At 47.7% G+C, this 25,173-nt stretch overlaps 2 protein-coding genes across 3 annotated transcripts; both read right to left on the bottom strand.

Annotated features, from left to right (window-relative positions):
* Positions 1-265: 265 nt before the first annotated feature.
* Positions 266-19,969, bottom strand: KAT14 (lysine acetyltransferase 14). 2 transcript variants are annotated; one of them, XM_059469567.1, is made up of 10 exons: positions 19,481-19,969; positions 17,122-17,240; positions 14,511-14,632; positions 12,682-12,863; positions 11,746-12,165; positions 9,254-9,825; positions 8,420-8,556; positions 7,738-7,913; positions 4,472-4,662; positions 266-2,001 (listed from the first exon to the last, which is right to left on the bottom strand). In XM_059469567.1, the coding sequence occupies exons 1-10, from the start codon at positions 19,734-19,736 to the stop codon at positions 1,828-1,830; spliced, it is 2,349 nt and encodes a 782-aa protein (XP_059325550.1). In that variant the 5' UTR covers positions 19,737-19,969; the 3' UTR covers positions 266-1,827. The 2 variants fall into 2 exon arrangements, with proteins under 2 accessions (XP_059325550.1, XP_059325551.1); XM_059469568.1 differs by having other exon boundaries at positions 11,746-12,162; positions 19,481-19,776.
* Positions 19,908-23,332, bottom strand: LOC132071794 (protein PET117 homolog, mitochondrial). Its single transcript, XM_059469569.1, has 2 exons — positions 23,180-23,332; positions 19,908-20,140 (listed from the first exon to the last, which is right to left on the bottom strand). The coding sequence occupies exons 1-2, from the start codon at positions 23,273-23,275 to the stop codon at positions 19,991-19,993; spliced, it is 246 nt and encodes an 81-aa protein (XP_059325552.1). The 5' UTR covers positions 23,276-23,332; the 3' UTR covers positions 19,908-19,990.
* Between the last annotated feature and the right edge of the window lie 1,841 nt (positions 23,333-25,173).

The raw sequence follows: 25,173 nt of genomic DNA, 5'->3' as shown, positions 1-25,173 counted from the left end.
AAGATGGTCCTCAAGATCTTCATGGTCACCTTCGAGAACACAATGCTGAACCATGATCTTTTTCAGACTATTTTGTATTTCCTAATTCTGTCTGGAAAGGAGGAGCTTGCTAAGGCCTGCCTGTGTGCGCCCGTAGGGAAATGAGTTTCTTGCCTTGGTCAGCTGCCCACACACATCCTCTCAGGGCCATACTGGAGTTTGCTAGATTCCAATGAAATAAGATGATGGAGAGACACCTTAACAGACAGTATGACTACAGACAAGCTTTTCCAAGGGAAGGGCTTTAATTCCATTCATGAAGACATATATTTCTTTCAAAGTCCAGCTAACTCAGAACATTAAGAACATTGAAAATTTTCACAGTCATGAAACAGACAGAAATGTGCATGGATGTCTGGGCACACAACCCTTGGCTGTGCTGGTTTTCCTTTCCACTACCACTGGGTTTTGTGTTGGTGATGAGGGACACTGGCTACATAAAAACATATTTTGTGTCCCTTTCTCTTCTGTTACCAAAATGAAGACTCCAGTAAGGCAATTACTGCTATAGTCAGGTAGCCAGCAGGTACACACAGAACATTAAGGACAGAGAAGTGACATTTGGTGTGTAGCTCTCTGTAGGCTGGATGTAAAAGGACCATCCCAATGGATGTGATCTGTAGTTAAAATGCCCAGCCTGGCCTTTGGTCTGTGCAGCTTTCTGTTCATCTGCACTGAAAGTCAGAGAGAGAAGCTGCTACATTGTGGAAAAGGACAAGAGCCACTACCAGAGAAAGCGTTTGGGGTTGTATTTTTTAATTCTTGGCTATTTCTATTTATTCTTTGCTAGGTGAGGCTAGGTGCTTCCAAGAACTAGATCTGGGCCACCTCTGCCCTCTCCTCCTCCCTCCCAGCTGCGAGCAGACTGCTTCTACAAATCAGCATTTCAAACATCCCCACTGACTTCTGCTCTGGGTTTCTGCCAGCAGGAGGAGGTGGGTGCTGGAGCTTGTGAGGCTGCTCTGTGGCTAGAGGTGTGCCCAAAGGGCTGATCTGCAGCCCCACAACCACAGAGAGGTGGAAGGATTCCCAAGAGCTGATCTGGCAGCTGTGGTGCCCTGCCTTGCCTAGACACAAACCCACATGACACTGTTCCTGAACACAAAACACTGCGCACTAGGAGAACCACACTGAGCACAGGGCAAGGAGGGGAAGGGAAGGGGCAAAACAAAGGTGTTTCCTCTGAGCCTTGCACTTGGGATAACAGGAATCCACAAACTCTTCAGTATTTCTGAAACATGGTTCCAGGACTACAGTTCTGGCATGGGCAGAACTCTCCTAACATTAACATCCAGCTACAGGCACCAATACCTTATTTCCCTTCACAGACTCAAGACAGTTCCTAATAAAGCAAACCACACAGAAACACTGAATGGTTTAAGTTTAGGTGTTCATTTTTTGCTAATAAACAAAAACAGAGACAAAAAACTGCAACATTTGAAATGTTGAAATCCATAGGGCCCCTCTGAAGTGAGAAACACTTTGTTGTTTGGTATTTTTGTTTGCTAATGAGGCTCTCCAAAGTAACAGTGGCAGGAAAATTCCCAATTAGGAATTTCAATTTTCCAGTGGTTTCAGTGTACCCTAGTTGGCATTTCCAGGCCTCTCCCCTTGGAGCACAGGAATCAATCCTTTTGGATTGCATTTTTCCACACACTGCTGACATCCAAAGTCCTAGGGATAAACACACCAGTGTGTTGCAGCTCTCCTGTGGCAGCCAACATCCTCCACCAAAAGCTGGGGGAGTTTTTGGATGGATTGGGCTTTTCCCCAGAGCCCTGCCGCAGCTCAGCGCCGCAGCCTGAGGAAGAAGGCGTGCTTGCACTCCTTGCTGTCCAAGGGGTAATACTTGTCATAAAAATCCAAAATGTACTCCTCAGTCTTAAATCCAAACTTCTGGTAGAGCAGCATAGCAGGGTTGCTTGCAGAGACGTGAAGGGTGACGTCCTTGCCCATGCAGGTCTGCCAAGGGAGGGGGAGAGGAACAAAAAGGAGATATCACTGCAAGGGAACGAGACAGCCTCTGGGGGAATGCGGAGGTGAGCACACTCATCAGCTCAGGGATCCAAGGTACTGAGGAAATGTGAGAAAAGTCACAGGAGTTACCACACATAGCAACAGCAAAGGGAGGGCTGCTGCTGCTCCTCAGAGCCTTTGTTTCTGGGAAACGTGGATTCTCTGACAATGAAAGGTTTGGGATTATAATTTGTCATCTGCCCATTGTAAATTACTAAAGTAATTGTTAATTAAAAATAATCTTGGTGTACAGCCCTGATCTCAAATACAATGGCCTGAAGAAAAGACAAAACATGCCAGAGGATCAGGCTCTGCAATCCTCCCTGTCAGCAAACAGAGCTGAGCTCTCTGGGACTGCCTGAGCACCTCTGTGCTGTCATGCTGGAATTCCTGCCTATCCCACCCAGCTCCTCTCCCATCCTTCAGGGCACAGCACTCTCCTCCTGAGAAGGCAGGAAATTCAGTTCAGACAGCAAATAATAGCATGGCTGAAGTTACCTTGAAGATCCTAAATTATTCTAACCAGCAACACTCTGATTAAGATGATGAAATAATTTATTTTCTGCTTTCATCAAGTGATTTAATAGCATTCCATGTATATTGAGTGCACGGTAACTCTAAAGTGGGAACAGTAATACCCTCTAGGAAATCTCCAAGATAGTACATTCAAGGGGAAAACTCTCAGGAATTTAAGGAGGGAAGGGAAAAAAGAAATAATTGGAAGCTCTTTTGAGGAAAAGAAAATTTGAATGAGATCATTAAGAAAATGCAGTTTATTCCTCTGGGACAGATGCATGAGAGGATAAATTTTGACACCAAAACCAGCCACCACTATTTGCATCAAACCATGTTCCTGTTAAGTTATGCTGTTCCCAAGAATTCAGCCCCAAACTCAGCACACTGATCCCAAAGTCAGTGACCTATCTTAATCCAAGCAGAGAATCAAAGTGTCTCAAGCTACAGAGAGGAGACCCCAAGCCCAAGCAGGCTGCAGAGCAGCACCTACAACCTGGAGACTGAGGAACAGAAGGTCACAACCACCGCTGTTCCACAGGACTAAACCCCTTCTGTCACTGGCAGAAAGTCAGCAATGGCAAAACAAACCTCATGTGAGCCAAACATACAGTGCTGATCTCTCATTCCTAGTGTGCCTAATCAGAGTCAAATCTCTCAGATCTGCTTGGCTTCTCTCAACAGGGAATTTCATGCAAGCAGGATTAGGTTAATTGATGTGATACATCCTACAGAAAGGTGTGAGGACTTTCTGTGGCTGACTTGCCAACTCCAGCCTCCCACCCTGCTGGAGAGGGATGTCTCTGAGAGTCCACCTGCTGGATCCCTGCAAACCTTGGCTCCTGCTCCCACTGGGTGTTGACATCTCACATCAACACACAGAGCTGAGGGCAATTTCCTTCAACACTTGACACAGAGCTGTCTGGGAGATGCAAGGGCTGAGTTTAAAGAATATTGATGAGAGGCCTGTGTCAGCACTGCAGAGAGCTGTGCAGGTAGCAGAGTTATCCTCAGGCAGCCCAGGAGCACAAAGTGCTTTTCCAAAGCAGGGATCACTTTCCACAAGGCTCTGCCAGCACTCCCTACCTTGCTTTAGCCAAGAAAGAAAGAGGATAAAACAGTTTCCAATGGTGAGTTTTTGTTAGGGAAGCTCATCTTGACTACAATGTTTCCCATCAGCAGCTCTGCCAAGAGAGTTCAGGGAGTGGTAAAACTGTGGAGTTTGGCTCTGTAAAGAACATGTACCTTACTCATCTTTACTCACAATTAAGCTGCCTTTCCTGCAATTTAATTCAAGAAAGTCAGTGGAATTAAGGCCACTTGAATAACAGTATTCATTCAGAGATTTAATGAAGTTTAACTCCTTTAGTATCACCCATTTAATTAGCTGAGATTAATTTTCCCAAGTATTCCTGTGGAACAAGGCCCATTTTAAACAATGAGGTTGCAAACACTTCATCATGAACTCATCTGTATTTGAACCAGAGGATAAAAGTGCAAGTGAGTGATTGAGATCAATAAGTGATTTAATGCATGGAATAAACCTCCAGGTGTAGTCAAGAAAGCTGCAATAATTCTAACTGACCCTGCCCACTGTTACCTCATTTCCTCCTTAAACCCCATTTACAGTATCCCTTGTACACAAACTACTGACCACTGAAGAACACAGAGCTAACCCCAGGACAGCTGAAGTGTGCAGCATCCCTCTAATTCTGAGGACATGACCAGGATGGTTGTTTTCCTAAACACATTTTGACTTCCAAAGCAGGAGCTATTCCCTCCCATAAACACTCACAAAAAGGGTTCCCCAGTATCTCACTCTCCAATACCTGCAGGTGTGCACACAAGGAAGAAGTGAGAGCTGATTCTTTGGCAGATTCAAGGGATGATTTAATTTCATTACCTGGATAAGATGGTAAATCATGAAGGTTGCAATCCCAGCTCTTCTCCACTCAGGGTGCACCAAGAGAAAAGAGATGTAAGCCTCGTTGTACTTCACATCTGGCACCATAAAGCCAAAGGCAATGATAACCTTCTTGTAGAGGACAACAACACTGAAGTCAGGATACTGCAGGCACTCTGACAAATCAATTCCTAGGGAGAAAGAGAGAAACAGCAGTTGGAAGCACTGCAAACCAAAATAAAAGTATGGTTCAAATCCAGGAGTTTAAGGCTTTTTAGAAACACTCAATCCCTTCTTTTTACCTTTATTTCAAATTTGTGATAGCAAGAGATGACAGCATAATAGAATAGTCCAAAGTCCCTGCTAGAGCAGCCTGCTGTTACTGTAAATTATGAGGCCAAATTTCCCACATTTTGGGAAATCCCAGGAGTCAGGACACCCAGAGTGCAGGGGATGAAACCAGCTGCCTGATCCTGGTGCCTCCCCTGCCAGGTGAGTATGCAAGGGAAAAGATGATACAACAAAACAGACAAAACAGTATCTGCCTAGCAGGGAAGCTTGCATGGAAACACTAACAAAGCTGATTTCCTTTCAAATGACTCAAGGATCAAACTGAAACTTAACTCTCTTCAGAAGCAGCATGCATGAAACTGAGCTTCAGCTTTGGTACCATTGCCTGCTGTGGTTTCTGTCTGTTTCCTCCACTCTGCAGCTCTTACTGCTGTCTCTTGTGCACTCTCAGCTGGTTGTGGAGCTGCACTGTGAGCCTGACCACAGCTTCCAACGCTATCCAAACATTTGCTTTTAGCATGCAAATTCTCTAATCTGGGCATGAAGCAGCCTCTCAGGCAGTGGTGCTTCTGTGAGTCAGAGGCTGGACTCAGAAACAGACTGGGAGTTTGTTACCTTGCCTAACATCCTGCTGCTGCAGTCCTACAGCATCCTAGAGGATCTTCAAGGTAACTTCAGCCATGCTATTATTCGCTGTCTGAACAGCCTGTCAGCACCCAGCAGTGCAGCTCGAGGCACTGAAGACTGACTGCTCGATAATTTGTGTGGACAGACCCTAAATGAGATGCAAGACACAGAGGACATGTGCCAGAAACATCTGCTTCAGCCTCAAGTTGGCAATTGCCATGTATTTGGAACACAGGGTAACAAAACAGCAGAGTGTGTTTCCCAGTAATCACTCTGATGAGAGGCAAGACTTCAGAAGCAGCAGGCACAGAGAAGGGGGTGAGTTATTCCTTGCTCCAGAGTGAGCTGGGTGGAGCGGGACGTGGGAGGGATCGATTGGCAATAGGGAGCTGTGTTAATTAAGGCAAGGCTGCCCTGCCTGTGGAGTGCCTTGCAGCATGTCTGGACAGAACACTCCCTGCCCCAGGCACTGGTGTCTCTGCAGAGGTGCAGCTTTTCCTGTAGGGAGGGAGATGCTCAGCTCAGGATGGTTCACCACTGGAGACACTCCCTGCCAGGGAGAGGTTTCCCGTTAGGGCACCAAGGCACTGACACAACAACACCTGGGAATGTTTCTACCTGGAAACCTGGTTCTGCCTTGGGAGAGGCAAGAACAGCTCTGAAAGGAAGGATTTGGAGGCATAGAACAACTAAGTGCTGGCTTAATGATGCTCACCCAGTTGCATATCTCTGCCTCCCACCCCCAAGTTGTAGCAGCTAAACCCTTAGCACCCAGGCTTTACAACCTTATCACTTCCCTCTCCTGCTAAACGGAACCAAGGTGCAACAATCATATCCCAGCATCAGAATTTTATCACCATGGAAAAGATTTGGATTCCTGTTTGGAGACTGGCAGGGGTGTCAGCTTTCTGATTTAATGATGAACAGTTCACAGTTGGGTGGAACACACCCATGCTCCTTATGTTAAATAAAACAGGGTGAGTCCCGAAGAACTTAATGAAGATGCAAGCCAACTTGGCCAGAACTTCAAATGCATTATCAGGAGAGGGGAGACTATGACAAAGCGGTTCAGCCTCTGCTGGCATTGCAAGAGTCTCTCATAAACCCTCAAACAGCTCGTGAAAGGAAAGGTGTGCCAGGTTATTTGCCCCCACACTGTGCAATTTGCATAATGAGAAGCAAAAAGAGCCCCATCCTGACTGGGGCACATGGGCACTGCTGAACTACAGCCCTGCTGAATCACCACCAGCAAATCAAAACACAAAGCCAGCAGTTACCTGGAATAAAGGTGTGTTATGTTTGCACTGGACTTTTCTAAATTAGCCTGCTGCCTTGTTTGCTGATCAGACGCTGATGCATGCAGCAGATGAACATCCCTGTTATTATTGCAGAAGAACTAAAGAGTGCAGCCTTGTAACCACCCCCAGAAAGGGTGGACACTGTCCTCAAAGAACCTGCAGTTCCAGAAAGGACACAGAAAAACACAAACCTAACCTTTCCCACTGAGGCTTGAAGAAATAAAGGACATCACAGCTGTAAAAGCAATTCACTGAATCACAGGATAAGCTGAATTGGAAGGGACCCTCATGGATCATCCAGTCCAGTTCCTGGCCCTGCACAGGACAGCTGCAAGAATCACACCATGTGCCTGAGAGTGTTGTCCAGACTCCTCGGGGGCAGGCTTGGAGCTGTGACCACTGCCCTGGGAAGCCTGTTCCAGTGCCCAACCACCCTCTGCGAGAAGAACCTTTTCCTAATCCCCATCCAAAACCTCCCCTAACAGTTTCATAGCCATTCCATTGCGTCCTGTCATCACAGAGAAGAGGTTGGTGCCTGCCCCTCTGCTTCCCCTCCTCAGGGAGCTGCAGCCCACAGTGAGGTCTCCCCTCAGTCTCCTCCTCTCCAGGCTGAACAGATGGAGTGACCTCAGCCACTCCTCCTACGACCTCCCAACTTTCACTCTGACATATGCAGCTTATGGCTGCTAGGAAGAAACCTTCTCGCAGACTTAATGAACAGTAATCTCTGGTACAAAACTGTTTATTTCAACCCCTGATTCTTGCAAAACATTTCACTGGATGCTTAAGTTTAGTTAACTACGAACCTACCTACTACTCCTATTAGCACCTATTTTTGTAAGTGCTGTGCTAATTAGGGCCTAATTGCCCAGTTTTATACAATCTCAAGAGACAAAGACACCAAAGCCACGCCTCCACGTCAAATACATTCCTGTAACATCAGATAATGGGTTTCTAAGAACCAGCCAGACACCAAGTGAAATAAAATTTGGCCCAAGAACATATTTTTTCACTTCTTTCTTGGAAACCCAAGCACTGGAGGAATCTTACCAGGCCAGAAGAATTCGTGGCACATGGAGTTAATAGTGGGGATGTGATTAGGGCGAACGTAGCAGTAATCAATGGGTGCTTCTGGCTCAGCCTTCCAGTTGAGATCATTCCTGTGTGGATTTGCCCGGATTTCTGCCAGCAGCCTGAGTTTTGGAGGCTTTGTCTCATAATCACGTCTGCCAGGAACATGAAAAGGAAACACAAAAAGCAAGTGAGCAACAAGAACTGCCACTGCAGCTAAATGGGTACTGCCCATGAAATATCTTCTGACATGCTCAACTTTAGGAAAATAAAGAACAGTCTTCTATTCACATGGGGAAGCAGCCCCAGGCTCAGCAAAAACACCCTTGTGCCAGACGGCAGGACACTTTCCAGCCCCACAGCATGTCCAGCCAGTCTTTCCTTACAGCATGAGCAAGGAAATCACAGCTCTGACCCAAGGGCAGGTGCAACTTGCATTGAATGGCTACAGCAATGCCCTCTCTGCCCTTGCCCCCCTTGGAGATTCCCCTTCCCAATGCAATCCATTTCACCACTCAGCTAAATCCAAGACTATCCCTCCAGGGTTACCATGGTGCACTGGGTTGTACTGTGAGGAGGAGTGAGGAGCACTGCCCAAGAAAGGTGTCCTCTCCGTGGGCTGGCGGTGCACAAGCCAAGAGCAAGCTCAGACCCTCTGTACCTGATGTAAGGCTTAAGGACACGGGAGGTGTAAGGGCTGACAATACTGTGGTCTGCCAGCAGCTCCTCCGAGCCTACCAGGCGGTACAGGAACCTGCTTGTCTGCTGGCGGTATCCCTTCGTGGCGGGCAGCATCGTCTGCGTGACAAAAAATGCACAACAATGGCAGGGAGGTCAGGCAGAGACTGAACACATGGAGGGATAGCAAGGGCAGCATCGTCTGCATGCACACAAAATGCACAACAATTGCAGGGAGGTCAGGCAGAGACTGAACACATGGAGGGAGAGCAAGGGCAGCATCGTCTGCATGCACACAAAATGCACAACAATTGCAGGGAGGTCAGGCAAAGATTGACCACATGGAGGGACAGTAATGGCCTCTCAGTGTGACAGGGTGGATGGAGCAGGTGGTGCCACCTCTGGGCTCTGCTGAGCGCTCCCAAATTTGGTGCCCAAATCTGAAAGTGCGTGCTGCAGGTCATCTCCCTCCTATACACATCCACCTGTCTGGGTACTTCCAGACCTCCAGCATTTGGGCAGGGCTGGAGTACAAACACAGTGACTTCCAGGCCTCCAGCATTTGGGCAGGGCTGGAGTACAAACAGTGACATTTGTGGTGCTGACACTGACAGATAGCAGTGCTGAACCAGCATGTCCCAAGAAAAAAGGGATTTAGGAGAACATTGGTGGGGACACAGCCCCGAGCCAAAACGAGTCTTGTTCACATGATCCTTTTCACTTTAGGAGTCAGATAACTCAATGTGACACTGCTGGCTGCAGCAAAAGCTTTAAAATAAGCAGTGCCAAAAGCTAACTTAGATTTGGGAACACCCACCTGGTATCTGTCCAAGATCCTGAAGTCCTGGCTAGTAGTTCTGTATGTTGCTTGCCCTACTGGGGACCTGGAGACAGCACCTTCTTTGGCTCCATAAATCCCATCAACCAGGAGCAGTGCAGCATTCACAACCTGGTCCAGATCAAAGAGTGGGAGCCCTCTCTCCCTCTTGGCCTGCCTGACCAGCAGCTTGCGCCTCAGCCTGCGGGCCTCTGGGGTCATGCTCAGAGCATTGGGACAGGCTTCCAGTCTCTTCAGCAGCAGCTTCTCCTCATAGATGCTAACGGAGGTGTGCTTGGGAACTCTGGGCTTAGCATCCCTCTCCAGCTGTGACTTGCCCTTGTCTCGTCCTCTCACCTGCAAGGGTGTGTTTGACTCTTCGGGATCTTCACTGTCACCTTCCATCCGTTCTGTTTTTTCTTCTTCACTCTCCACCTCTTGCTTGATCTGCTCAGCTGTCTTCACTTTTTTCCTGCTTGCTATCATGGTGCCAGCACCAGCTGTCCCACTGGGAGGGGGCACATACTCTATTCCTGGGTCTATGACTCCGTCTCCTTCCAGCTCCTCATCATCTGTGGAACACATCAAAATAATCCAGGGGAAAGAAAAAACAATCTAAACATCAAAGTCTCATTTCAAAAATGGTTATCACAGCATTTTTCTGCTAAAGAACAATAATGCGGGTTTACCCAACAAATTTCAATTTCTGTGTACTGCCAGATCTCCTGATTTTGGATGGGAGATACTGAAAAGAGTCAAATTTCGGGACACAGCATCAATCCTGCTCCTAAAGTGTCTTGTAGTTTGGAAACAGTGCCCCTCCTGAGCTGCAATCACATGTTCTTCGAGGAACCTTAAGCTGCTGAAACTTCCCAAAGGCTGGGAAATCAAAAAGTGAAGCTGGTGAGCTGTATCTTCAGCCAGCACACCCTCACTATTCCTCCTGTCACCCAGAAGACTGGCTCCTTAAGGAACTAAGCAAATTCAGCCTGCGTCACTGCTCTGCAATCTGACTGAAATTTAGCATCCATTAATCAGCACAATCAAACCTATAAAATACTGGGATATTACCATGGGAATAAAATCTCTGCCATGAAAAACATTTGAGACAAAACTAGACTTGCTACATAACAGTGTTATCTGTGTTGCAGTGAAATGCTTATGCTGAGAGGTCCAGCAGTTACTGTGTGAAGTCTACCCACTGTTCACTCAGGAAACAATCATGGGGGTTTCTTCTGGCCTTAGAAGCTGGTGATAAAACTATGGAAAACTGATGCAGTTCATTGGGTGGGGGCTCCCTGAGCTATGTTTGCTGGCAGCAGCAGGCAGGTAAGGAGACTCCACATGGCTTCTGAGGGTGCTCATTAGATGAGGGTTTATTGGGGGTGCCACCCCCGGGAGCAGCATGGCTTCTGAGGGAGAAGGGGGAGGGAGAGAGGGAGAGCCTAGGGGGAAAAGGGGCCAAGAGAGAGCAAAGGGCTAAGAGGCTTCTCATCTCCCTCACACAGCTGAACAGGGAGATTCAAAGTGGGCACAGAATAAGACTTGGGCCATTGGGATTACAGATACATGGTACTTCAAGGGAGGATCACAGGCTTGGAATAAACCGTACATTTTCAAGGGGTGAGACAGAGCAAACCACTTAACTAAAATGTAACACCACAACTGGACTGTGCTAGCAGCTATCCAGGCTGCAACAGAAAACCAGTCAATTCTCACATGTCAGAACTCAGTGCATCCCTCCAGATGACCAGAGCTGCCAAGGACCCCACCAGGGGGCTTGGAGACCCCGGCACACAGCCCAGAGCACCTGCAGGTTTGATTTTGACCCCTGGAGCAAGTTACCAGCTTTGTATGAGGACATGAAAGTCACAGAAGTTTAAATAATATAATAATAAAATTATCATGGGGTGAAAATGTAGATTTTAAGATTTCTGGTATGGGGGTTATGGGGACAAGATAGAGGAACTTGGGCATGTCCAGCCTTTCTTCTTGTTCTTCTTCTTGGTCTCCATTTTCTGCAGTGATGTTGGCACTTTGGGATTGGTTTAGAGTAGAAGTGCACCGTCTAACATAGGTGATAGATATTAGGAATTAAGTGTAAATATGTTATTTGTAGTTTGTAGTATAAAAGGACAACACCACCTCAGGGGTGGTCAGAGTGCCTGTGGCTGCTTTGCTGAGCAGATCTCCGCTGGGCAGAAAGAAAATTTTATAGATAAGAATAAACAACTTCTAGACCGAAAACTGAAGAGCTCTGACTCGTTCTTCAGATGCGCGGGCCGAAACAGAGACATCCTGCACATCTCAGGGCAGCAACTAACAGCCAACTACCTGAGACTCACATTCAACTAAGACAATAGAATACTGCCACTTACTTCCCATCTCATCATGAAAGGATCCTGCACCTCATTGGGAACTTCCTTTTTAAAACACACTCCTAGAAAACCGCACACGGTTCATCACTGAAGGAAACTCATGGTGGCCCTTACCATGGAAGAGCGCCTGTGGCGGCATGACGTCGGGGATGAGATCCGCCTCCGAGAGCAGGCTGGGAGTGGCCGAGTGCGAGGCGGGCGTGCCGGGGGCGGAGAAATCCAGGGACGGGGATGGAGAGGGGCTGGTCAGGGGCGTGCGGTCGGAGGAGCTCAGCGAGGAGAAGTCGATGACCTCTCCCTTCTCCAGCACGATGTCGGGCCGGCGGCAGCGGCTGCTGAACTTGACAGGAGTGGAGGAGGTGCTGCGGTCCAGGAAGCCGGCTGCCTCCTTCTGGGCTCTGCGAATGTCCTTGGCCTCCTGAGTGCGGGACCTCTTCTCCTTCAGCTCCATGGCCGACTCCACGGGGTTGCGGCTCACGCGCTTCCGGAGGCCTTCCACGGTAATGATGGGATCCAGCGGGGGCTTGGAAGCTGCTGCAGAAGGAGTTTGCTTATTCTGAGCTCCTGCAGTCACTGGATTCACACTGTGCAGTCAAAACCACGCTGACTAAAGAGCTTAAAAGATGGGGTTTTCAAAGTGACCAAAATTCACTCTGGGACGTGCAGCATTAAGCCAGTGTATGACTAAAGCCTCGTTAAAGCCCAAATTTTGTTCCTCTGCACAGAGGAGAATTTACATCTAGTGACAAAAGATAAAAGATATTCCCCAGGGTAAAGAGAAGTGGGGAAATTGTGGATTTCAGCTAAAATAACCCACAGAAAACCACTCTGCACAAGCCTCAAAACCTGTAAGTCAGCACAATGGAAAAAGGTAATAAAATATAACAGGCCTCTCACTCTACAATATATACCCCATAGTTCAGTCAGCCATTACAGCAGAACACAACTAAGGAGCTGTCCATGCACACAAACTGGTTTCAACTGAACTTTTCTCACATCTCCCAGCTCTGGCCCAGCAAGCAATCTACACACTACTGGGGACAGAGTTACCTTTTGCCTTCAGTGCAGATGCAGACAGCTTCTCTCCTTCAGGCTTCAGTGTTGGGGGCTTGTTATGAACCAGCTTCCACCATCCCGGTTCTCCAAATTCCTGTGCCCCCGAGCGGAAAAACAAGGGGCTCCCCACAGAGAGACAGCCAGCAACTGTGCTCCACCATGTTGAGGTCTTTTTCCTGTGGTGGGAGAGAGGAAAACAAGGGTTAGGTCCCCACTCACCAGCTGTGCTTCCATCCTGGACAGAGTGTTTCTGCCAGAGGCACTGACACACAATCACTGAACTACTCCTGAAGCACTTTTTTGGCCCCTTGGAGGCAAGGAGCTGCAGTTAAGCCTTTCCCTCTGCTGGGCAGTGCACTCATACTGGGCACCTCAGCATTTTTTGTTCCTTTAGGAACTGGGGACAGGGCTAACTAAGATGTCACTTAGGGAAGAGGTGAAAAGAAATACTGAAGAATTGCCCTTGTAGCCAATAACTGAGGTACTCCCTTGAACCTGACTCTGGAGAGTCAGGTTCATGCAACAGAGTTGCCCGAATCTCAGGATTTCTTCTTGCCTTTGCACACCCCCATATGCAGAAATTCTGTGCTTGCCAAGGCTTGGCTGAGCTGGTGTTCACTCAGGTGCTGCCCTTACACACCTTGAGGTACTGAACCCCAAAGGTGGGGGATCAAACCCAGCTGCTGCAGCTCCAAGTCTGGAGTGTTACAGTAAATCTGGATAAACTGCACTTCAATATGCCAAGGAAGATCTTTGCACAGTTTGTGCTGCTGCACACACGATTCAACTGTCTGTGTTCCTTCAGTGGCTTGTCCAGGCAAGTGGGAAGGCTGTGTCTGAGGCCAGGAATCACTCTCTGAATTTTAATCAGAGCAAGGAGTGCCCAGTTCCCAGGGCAAGTCTCAAAAGGCAGCAGCAAACCCTGGGAGGCACTGGTTCCCTGAATGAGGGACAATGGGCCACCAGCTGCCCTCCTGTCAGGGTCCCTGTGGCTCCCAGAGAGGACAAATGCTAACAACATTTCTGAGAACAGAGCAAGGAGGCACAGACAAGCTCTGAAAGTAAAGCCAAGACCAAATCTGGTTAGGAAAAAAGGCCAGATCTTATGACAGAGGAAATCCCTGGGGAAGGAAAGAAGCTGTGAAGTCAATCAAATCTACAACTTCCAAGGATTGCTCAGTTCCTTCCCTGCCTCCACAGCACTCACTAACAGTGAGGCTTGGCTTTGACAGCTTCAGCACACTCAGAATAAATGTGCTGTTCACCTGGAAAATGAAGGCTGCCCTCTACAAGAGGGGCTCCTACTCTGACAGCGTGAAAAACTTTCCAATTGTTTAACACCTACTGTGTAAGAGCCATTTCATTATGATCTGAAACAATCTAAAAGGTGGGGCTCAGTTCTTGAAGAATTTGGTCTTTTGGCAAGCTTTGTAGCCAAGGAACTTTGCTGGATCACATTTCTGTCCCTGAAGTTTGGCAATACCAGGATCAGCCCACCCATTGTGACTGTTTAGAAAAACTCAGTTCTCTGCAAGTTCATATGCTACCTAAAGGAAGATAAGAAATAATCCAAAATACATGCATTTGTATTGTTTTTGTGTGACATTCCTGGGGGTGTTTCTCCCCAGTAAGAAATGCTAATTCTTTCTCAAGTGTACCCCATGCCTGGATTCAGATTTTCCATATTAAATCCTCCCTTTTTATCACTTGTAAGGCTCAACAGAGATGTCACCAAATTAACCAGGATTCTTGTCCATCTGTATAACAGGCTTTAATTCCTTTGGCTCACCAATCAGACCCTCAGGAAAACACCATGTCTTTACCTGTTCCCTAGTAAGAAAGTCCAGTGTTTCTCAATAAAAGCACAAATGTCTTCTTTCCACCTGAAGTACCCCTGACGGCCCGTTCCTTCCAGAGACAAGTTGTACATTGCCAACATGACAACCTGCAACAGAAAGTGTTGGACACCAGTGAATCCCTTCTGCTTTTTCTGCTGAACAGACCCCCACAGCTGCCACACACACACACAGATCTTTTCTCCCTCATAAATATCTTATTTTTGCAACACTTCATAGGCAACTTCTGCAATCCATCTTCTTCCTGGTTTTGTGCTGCCTGTTCTTGTCTTTCTATTGTTAGATGCACATTCTTCCAGAGATTTCTCCATCCCAGGGGAATAACAAGCTGCCTAGTTATGCAGGTTTGTGCTGAGACACAAGAATTGTGCATAAATGAATTGTATAAATGTTGTATAAATGAATTACAGAACAGCTGGGGTCTGAATGTAATGTGGAGGTAGAGAAACAGACTTTCAAATAAATTAAAAAAAAAACACTCACAAGTAATCCTGCAACCCAATACATCAGGAACACTGTGACAATGGTCTTTTACACACTTCACAACCAAATTCACTCTGACTTGTTACATACCCAAACTAAAGGGCAGCTTTGAAAAATATCTCCTTCAAGTAAATCCTAGGTGATCAACTGTTAATTACATTTACTTAATTAATTTCAATTAATTTATTAGAACAGAACTAAAGTCAGCTAGGTTGGGATCATCTTTTAACAATCACACAGCCTCAGTTTGGCACTACTTCCAATAATAACTTGTATTTCACCCTCAGAGAAGTCTGAAATCTGCTTTTCTCAGGGAGATGGGTCTCCTTACAGTGGACCTTGACTTTCTGGGATGCACTGTCAAAGATATCAAAATGAGGAAACATGGACAGCTTTAATGTCTCCTTCACCATATCTCTACCTCACAACCCCTCGCAGTTTGATAACTAGGATTTTGTGGGTTTTGTCTCAGGATGTCAAAAATAATTCTCTTTTCAACTGGCTAAAGATATGGATCTGTTGAAGCCACATACTCTGAAAAAAATCCAGAAATCACTGTCCCCATTCTTCCTGCTTCAGGTAAGTTAGTTTGACCATTTCTCTCAATTCCACTTACCCAGAAGCAGCAGCAGCTCTGGCTGCTGGAAGCCCAGGGATGTGGTCACAGGTTTCCTCCTCACCCATTTTCATTTTGTCTGTCCCTGAAGAGACCTGGGCAATGCCAGCAGCCTTTGCTTTCCCAGTCTGGAATTGGTGAAACTCTTCCAGTCTGCCAGCACAGAGCCCTGCCTAAACCAACCTTTTTCCCTGCACTGGCCACCAGGAGAAAGCAGTGCAGGAGTTACAATCAGTGTTTCAAATTACCTTACATGACAATAAGGCTGAGTGCCTAGGGGTAAGAATCAAGGAAAAGCCAACAAGGCTGATATTTTCAACAGTGTGACAGCTTGTCCTCAGGACAAGTGGCCTCCTGAGCTGGAAGATGGGGACAGGGAGCAGAATAATAATCCTGTTATTCAGGAGGAAGCAGTTGGTGACTTGCTGAGCCCTCTCAGATGCTCACAAGTCTATGGGAGCAGGTGGGATCCATCCTAGGCGAGGAGGGAGCTGGCAGAAGAGCTCACCAAGCTGCTCTCCATCATTTACCACCAGTCCTGGCTCACCAAGAGGGCACCTGATGGCTGGAGGTTGGCCAGGGTGACAGCCATCCATAAGAAGGGCTGGAAGGAAGATCCAGGGACCTCCAGATCAGCCAGCCTGACCTCAGTGCCTGGCAAGGTTATGGAACAGATCATCCTGAGTGCCATCACTTGGCCCCTACAGCATGGATTCACGAGGGGCAGGTGCCCAGATGATCAGCTCAGGCTGGACATTAGGAAGAATTTCTTCACCAAAAGAGTGACTGAGCATTGAGACGGGCTGCCCAGGGAGCTGGTGGAGTCACCATCCCTGGAGGTGTTTAAGGAAACCCTGAATGCTGCACTCAGTGCCATGGCCTGGTTGACAAGGTGGTGTTAGGTCACAGGGTGGATTTGATGATCTCAAAGGTTTTTTCCATCCTAGCTGATCCTGTGATATTCTATGAGACAGCACACCATTACAGGCCCAAAGAATGCAAACAGATGTTATTTTGATTGCTCAGGTGTGCAAATGACTGGAACAGTGAATTCCAGCAAGTGCACAGGCAGCCAGGTAGGAGCTTTGTACCCAGGGAGCTGGCAAGCTTTCTGTTTCTATGTTGCCACCTCACCAGTTTTACATTTTCTTAGACACAAAAAACTGTTCATGCCTAGAAGCCAAATTGCATTTATTTTGCTTTTCCAAACCTGCTTGAAGCCATGAATCCATGAGCAACATAAGGGGAAGAAAAAAAAAAAAGAAAAGGAATGTGGTTTGTATGATTATCTTTCAACTTCCCTGCCAAATGCTGAAGTTCTCATGTGCAGGCAATCCTCAGCTAATTAATTTCTGCAGTTCATGCAAATGCTCCTTTGTTATCAATACCTGATCCTCCTTTTCCAGGTAGCATGTACACAACCACCAACAATTTCAGAAAGTCCCACGGCTGTTCTGATGGCACAAACATTTCACTTACTTGTTGCCACGTTAATCTCAGACGTTCAAATTGCTCCTTCCCATCTTCTGAGCAATCAGAGCAAGTGAATCTGAAAAAGTTATCTCCTTTGAGGTAGCTGAGCTGTTCTCTCAGTTGACCTAAAATGAAAAGGGAAAAATCAATCTTTTTGCCCTTTTATAGGAAAAAGTGCTGCAAAGGAAATTTGGATTTCTTCCACGATTAGGTTTGTCTGAACAAAAATGACAGAACCACCTGTAATGCATCCAAAGTTACAGGTTTTAATTCCGTGTTTCTACAGCAGAGAAAAAAGAAATCAGGGCTTCTAAACTCACCAGGAGTTAATTTACACAAACATGAACAATTGAAAAATGACACCGGAGGACAGGGAAACAATGTTAAGACTAGAGTGTTTCTGTAAAGTCACACTCCTAAGATGTTTCTCTACAAGGATGTCATCTCTTTTACTGTATAATTTTATAATTTTTAACATATGGATACCCTGCTACTATACTGAAATACAGAATTCAAGTTGCAACTGCATCTGAAAAAACCCTCACACTTGGTAAATGAAGAGAATTTCTAAGTGGCAATTCAATGAAATAAAGTGATTATTTGTCTGTTTTATTTTCACATGAGACAACTGAACTCCCTAGAACTGAACGATTAGGGAACAGCACAGTATCTCCCTTTGGCAGCTCGTTTACTCTGCACATTTGTATGTGGCTACCGTTGCTTTGCAACTGGCCTTGTCTGCTCCTTGGATTTGTTCCACAGCAACTGCACAGAGGAGCATGTTTGTAAAATAAAACAAGTTGAGTGTTAAATGAGGTGCTCCATGTGAGATAGCTCATGCTGCCTTTAACTCTGCTTCATTTTTTTCTATTAATACATTTCAAGTTAATATTTACCTTTAGTGCATAGTAATTAATTAGTCTGGTGCTGGTTTCATTACATTAACACCTAAACAATCACTAACACGCATCGAGAGGAGATTTTTACACTATAAATTTTGGCAAATCCGAAGAGGGCAAAAAGGGCAGCTCTGACATATCTGCAAGGCAGGTGCCACCTAAACAGTCCCTTATTTTTGACCAGAAACAAATAAACAAACCCCACAAAACCCCCAAATCAAAAATAAAATTAAAAAAAAACAAAAACAAAAAACAAAGCCAAGGTGTTTATAAATATCTGGCTCTTAAATGTAATAACAGATCAGATAATCCAGAATTTAGAATGTAAAGCAGTCTGTTATACTGCTAACAGCATGTATCTGTGCCAAAGGAGAGGCACCAAATTCTGCAGCTTGCTCCTAACACCCCCACAGCTGGCTGCTGAAGGCTGGGCATGTTTCTAGGCCAACTTAAATTCACATTATTGGGAAAATATTAAGGTTGAGATATAGCCATATGCTCCACAGACTTGACAAATCAACAGGGAGGAAACAAAAGCAACACACAAAAGTCCTTTTCCTCCCCAGAGCTTTACAGCAAGGGTCACTAGCTGAGTGAGCAGAGAGGCCAGGTCGCTAAATAGCTGCAAGAATTGTGAGTGTGGGCACATTTCTGAACTTTGATGTTCTCTAGTAATTGAAGAAGACAGTTTGACTTCCTCAGGAGAGCCCCAGCTCCGGGACAGCAGTGTCTGACACAGCCCCTGCCAGCAGGCACCACCCACCAAGTGTGGGATCTCAGCACCTCAGGATGGAGGTGCAGAGTGACCGAGACCACCCTTGGGGGGCTCTGGAGTCCTGGAATGTTGCCAGAAGTGTCTGGTGCCTGGACTTTTGATCCTACACAGGAGACGACGCCTGTATGAGGATGGGAGGATTTCACCGGGTGAATGGTGAAGGGATAAGTTAATTAGAGTGTAAGACACAGGGTTTAGGATTTCTGTACATGGGGGTCTAAAGAAGTAAGATGGAGGAATTGGGGCGTGTCCTGTTCTTCTTCTTCTTCTTCTTCTTGGCCTCCATCTTCTGTGGTGATGTTGGCACTTCGGGATTGGTTATTACTAGAAGTGCACCGGTTAATAAGGGTAAAAGGTATTGGGGAAAAATAATAAATATTGTGTACGTAACTTCGGGTATAAAGATAAGTGACCGCCCCGGGGGCTCTCAGTGTGCCCATGGCTGACTGCTGTGCAGACCTCTGTTGGGCCGAAAGAAAATCTTTTAGATAAACAATTAATAAACACCGAGACCGAGAAAAGATCTGAAGTCTCTTCTCGTCCTTTGAAGCGTCAGCTGTCCAAGGCCATCCCTGGGCCTTTCCAGGCCACCTAAACAGCCGAGAAACCGACAACCAAGGTGTGAAACAGGAACACAGGGCAGCACAAACACCTCTCAAACACCACCACGGCCAGCACCACACAGCCTTACTTGCTGGGATCCACTTCTGGCACTTCTCACAGTAATAGGACATCTCCTCCATCCAGGACGTCTCCCCCTCGTCGCTGTTCAGGGAGTCCCCGCTCTGGTCGTGCGACAAATCCACGGAGGCCTGGTCCTCGGACTCCACGATGAGCAGAGTCTCCCCTTCCACCTCACCCTCCTCCAGCCCCTCGGAGGTGGAGGTCCTGGTGGCCTCATCGTCGTGGCGGCTGAGCAGCCCGCCCATGTGCACGTTGTTGGCCATGCTAGAGGGAGCCTGCCCCACACTGAGCGGTTCCTGCCCAGCCTGGGACGCGGCACAGCCGAGCCCCCACAGTGTGAGTACCAATCACAGGTGAAATGGGTTTGTGTCTGCCCTAAAACCGTAGGGGCTGGACTATAATTTATACAAAATAACCAGTCTTTCACAGGTTACCTCTGTTTGTTACACCTTCAAAGAGTGAGATGCAAACGACCTTCAAACGTCTTTAATCAAACCTCTAAGGGCCAGGCCTGTGCCTAGGGCTGCTGGGAACGCTTTTCCTTCAGCGCCTTGTCTCTCTCCTCAATGAGCCGCTTTGTCAGAGCGATCTGCTCTTCCAGCAGGCGAACGTTCTCCTTCTTCTGCTTCTGACGCTCCAGATCTCTGACCACGCCACTCCGCAGCCTCTGAAAACACAAAGGACACAAAGGGTTTATCACAGCCCGGGGACGCTGATGGGGACCAACCCCACCCCAGCTCCACCCTCCCTCTGCTCCCTCTGCAGGGTCTTCCCACAGCAATTTACCGTGGCTGGAATCTTCAGGACATCCAGAATCACTCCATCAATATCCAGAATCACTACACCAAAAACTGCTTTATTTGCACTCACTGAAGTGATGTTGGTTAGTGATGATGGCTGGGTTTAGTAAGTGACAAAGCTATGGAGCAAATAAATGCTCGGAGCCTGGAATTCCCGTGCCATGCAGGATGGATGTGATCTAAAAAATCCCTCTCATCTCTGACCTAAATCTTTACCACATCAGAAGGAGCTCCTCAAAACTTCTCTGCTCTGTTTGTCACACAATTCTGTGACAAACTGGAAACTATTTTAAGAAAAATTGGTATGTGTCTTCATTCACTTCTTTCTGCTCATGTCCTAATCTTAAAAAAAAATCCACAATCTGCTTATGCCAAACTTGAAACAGCAGAGCACTTGCTTCACTAATATCCCCTTTACCTAAAGTGTTCATTATAAATCATGTAAATATATAACACATAAATAAATAAATACATTGTGTGCAACACAACACCAGCAGCTTTCAACCTGGGGTGCCACCCCTCAATGGGTGGGAAAAGCCCTAAGAAAATCCCTGCTGCTTCTCTCTCTCTTACCTGGACATTTTTACTCACATAGATACTTTGATAATTAGGGGAAAGATCAATAATTTTTGACCCATTTGAATGATGCCAAAATGCACCTGGAAATAATTTATTTGAAAGCTGACCCCAAAGTCATTTGAGAGGATGTCTGTGACTATTATTCAACAGAGTTTAATTCCTCACCTAGCATGCCAATGACTGCACCTTCAAATGTAATCATTTCTCCTGTCTAAATCAAAACAGAAAGGTTTTGTTTAAGAAATAATTTTATCTTGTTAAGAAAATGCACAGCCACACGTGTCTGCCAATAATCAAAACTCTCCAGAAATTAATCTAATAAAACCAGTTCCTTCTCACCAGCTTCCATCAACTGAACTCAGGCTACAAATTAGTGTAATTACTGATTACTACAAATCAGTAATTTGAAACTGAATACAAAGTTCATAAACTTGTAATTACATTGCTATCAGTTAATAACAATAAAGATGGGAGGAGATACAAGGTAACTGATCAACTGCACCAAGAATGTGAATCCTTTTTCCTTCACAAAACACTGCAATCTTTCAGGTGGTGGATGCATTTACTTTGAAAATGCACATTTTGCAAAGGACACCTTTAGAAATTGAGTCAAAGACCCGAAATAAAAAACGTAATCTTCTCATCTTCCTCCATTCTTAGAAGTTAGCCCTGCTTGTCTTCTGCAGGCGTGAAAAGCATGTGCAAGCTCAAAGCACTCTGGGCCTGGCACATCAATTTATAAGAGTCAAACCTTTATTAATCTGCATAAAGATAAACTTGAAATAATCTCTACACCAGGACTGTAAAATATTTATTTCCATTATGTTATCTAAATAGCTAGATCTGTGGAACATGAAGCCACTACTACTTGGCTTGGCCATGAAGAATTATAAAAAGAAAATCTCAGATTAAATTTACAAAACATACGCTTTGAGCCTTGGAGCTTCTGAATAGGTATTAGCCTACAATGGGATTTGGGTCAAAAAGATCCATGAGGTTCAGGTGTCCCATGAAACACCCAAGGGTGATGTTTATTCTGCACACGTTCAAAGTACAGCTGCCATTTATTGCAGCTGCAATTTAGGAGCATTTAGCAGCTATTCTTGCCAGATCCTCAGTGCCCCAAGGCAGGCACACTGAATCAGAGAGCAGCCAGCTACAAAAATGTGATGTGATCTACCCAAAATATGTTAGGTGATCTACCCAGCACATCCATCAGCTCTGGAGCAGCTGCCACTCCAGGATCCCAGCCATCCTGTCCTTGCTCCTGCCTGTGCCCTCACACAAACCTGCCTCTTTCCTTACCCGTACCAGCCTCATCCTCCAGATTCCATCCCTCTCAAGCACTGACAGACAATCTCTGGAGGGGAACACAATATAATCCTCTAATTACAGAATGTATCACAAAGCCCAAGCAACAGCCAGCTGGGCTATGGATTGGGAAGTTGAACTCTGGTGTTCTGTAACTTCTGACTGCCTCAGTGTCATTTAGCACAGGCTGTTTCTGTGTGCATTTTCTAAATTTTTTGTATGTAAATGGGGAAGGATCAGCTGTGTGCCCTCATATAACCCTGGGCTCATCAGCAGGGTCCAAACTAGCACATCACTGCCCACACAGCACAGCTTCACACAACCACACAGCTTCCAGTCCCAGGCAGGGCTGCTCTGCTCTAGGACTCACCATGGGCACAGCTGACACCTTTTGGCTGTGGGCTCCCTGGCACACAGGCTGCCTGCCAGGAATTCCCTGATTTTTGTAAATACAGCACAGAGAACCGCCCTGTTCCATCACCACGTGGTGCTTCTGACAGCTTGCACTGGCAGAACAAGAGGGGAGCAGGGGCATGGCACAGCACAGGGCTGTCTGTCCTCCAGCAGGCTGCATTTGTGGGGCTGAGGAAAAACAGTGGGCACACAAGTGGGACGGCACAGCTGGACAGGGGAGAGCCCCGGGAACACTGCCAGAGAAGGAAGGAATGGAAGGAAGGATGGATAGATGGAGGGAAGGAGGGATGGAAGGAAGGATGGATAGATGGAGGGAAGGAGGGATGGAAGGAAGGATGGATAGATGGAGGGAAGGAGGGATGGAGCAGGGACACGCGGGCTCAGGTGCGCGCAGGGGGCGGGGTTTGGCGGTGGGCGTGGCTTTCGTTAGTGGGCGTGGCTCCGCGCTGAGCCCGCAGGTGGGGGCGGGGCCTGCCGGGCCGCCAGGTGAGGGGGCGTGGTCTGCGCAAAGGGGCGTGGCTTGCCCGACCGGTGGGCGGAGCCGCATTGAGGGCCGACGCAGGGCCCCGCTCGCCGCCTTCCCCCCCGCGGCCCGCACTCACCTCCAGCTCCCGGCGCTGCTGGATGTGCACGGCCGCCACGATGGCGGCGGAGAGCAGCGCGGAGACGGCCAGCGCCAGGCGGGAGCCCCGCGACATGGCCGGCGGGGCGGCGCGGGGCCGCGGCGGGGAAAGCGCCGGGCGGGCGGGCGGGGGAGCGGGAGAGCGGGAGAGCGTGAGGCGGCGCGCCCCGCCCCTGCCGAGCGCCGAGCGCAGCGAGCCAGGCGCGAGCAGCCGAACGCCGATGCGGGGCGGGGCTAGGGGAGCGACTCCCAGAGATGCCGGTCCGAGACCGGCCAGAAGCTCTGCCGTGGGTGCTAAACTCGCACCCTGATGGCCAGAAACTCTGCCGTGGGTGCTAAACTCGCACCCTGATGGCCAGAAACTCTGCCGTGGGTGCTAAACTCGCAGCCTGCCGGCCAGAAACCCCAAAAACCGAGCCTTTGTTCCCTTAGCGCCGCTGGGGATTGGGTGCCCAGCTGTGCCCGTGTCCCCTGGGGCTGCTCCCTGGAGCTTCCCGCCGGCCAACGCGACAAAAAGGAATTTTCTTGTGCATGCAAGAAACATTTCTGGTTTTGTCGAGTGAAGACCACCAGTCCTGCGCTGTCCTCGCCCAGAAATGCCGAATTGCGTGGGAGAAGCAGCTGGAGAAAGCTGCTCTTCAATTGTTTGGTGTATTCTCATTGTTCAGTGTGTGGCCTTAAGGCCTCGTGTTTGCCAGGTTTCCGTGCTCTGAAGAGAGAATGATTCCATCCCCAGCCCAGTCTGCAGTGGAAGAGGGAAATCAAACACATGTCAGGCTGATCCCTCCTCATTATAATATTTTCAATCTCTCTGCTGAATGAACATGATTAAAGTGAAAGGTGAAATTAGTGGGGATGATAACATCCAATGGAGTCTCATGGCTGTGCTGTATTTACTCTGTCCAGGGTTTGTGCTTGTGAGGGGTCCAAGGCCACTGGAGTGCCAGGAATGGGGTCAAACCTGGTGGATGGGAGCCAGCACAGAACCCCTGGCACTGGGGAAAGGTGCAGCTCCCTCTACTCAATCCCATCATTAATCCCTGGAGGGGCTAAAATCCCCAGGGAGCATTCAGGCTGTGCTTTCACAATCTGTTTCTGCCCTGGTGGTTCAGGTGTTCCTGTCCCTCCCGTTCTCCCAAGGGCTCAGCTTCTCTGCCCTGACCCTGCTCTTCTCCTTTCCCCCTTTCCATGCTCTGGGGTGAGAGGAGACCTTTCCCAAACCCAGATTAGCAGTTGGTCTGGTTTAAATCCCATTTTCCTTTCTTGGAGCCGGGCTGCAGGGGCAGGGATGTGATGGAGACGGGAGGGCAGGAGCGCCCAGAGGGGATGGATGTGCACCAATGGAAGATCTTTTCCTGCTGGGAAAAACCTTCCCAGCTGCCGGTGGGCAGGAGGACACGAGAGAGGAATTCAGCCCCACAAACAAAGCCTGGTGTTAGACTCCCAAACGGAGAGGCAGAGCATGGGCTCAAACTGAGAGAGAAGTGGATCAGGAGGATTTCTCTGCTGGGGAAAGCTGTGCAATGCCCAGAGCTTTGGTGCCCTCTCTCCTGTGCCTGGTTCCTCCTTATCTGGGAATAGCGGCGCTCACGGAGGTGGAGCCAAGCCGGAAAAGGGTTGGGTCACACCTGAAGGAGACTGGAAAGCTCAAGGCCATTTTTCCCCTGGGCAAACAGCTCAGATCTGGATAATGATCTCGGATAACATCTGCAGTCCATCCTTAGGGGGCATTTCTGTCCTGGATTTCAAAGAAAATACATCTTGTGCAAGCCCCGTGTGCCTCATCCGCCCTCCACGCTCTTTCACAGGCATTTGGCACCCTCTTTGATAGGGCTGCATTGATTGCAGCCCTGTCTCAGCAAGATTTCCATGTTTGTTTCCCTGTTCCAGCCGTTCTGGGGGATGAGGAGGAGCTCTGGCCAGGCTTTGGGTCACTCTGAGAGGAGAAGGGGTGGCAGTGTCAGCTCAAGCCTG

Source organism: Ammospiza nelsoni, chromosome 3, assembly GCF_027579445.1.
Source record: "Ammospiza nelsoni isolate bAmmNel1 chromosome 3, bAmmNel1.pri, whole genome shotgun sequence".
Taxonomy (NCBI): domain Eukaryota; kingdom Metazoa; phylum Chordata; class Aves; order Passeriformes; family Passerellidae; genus Ammospiza; species Ammospiza nelsoni.
The sequence above is the reverse complement of the archived record's forward strand: the minus strand, read 5'-3'. Positions and strand labels throughout refer to the sequence as shown.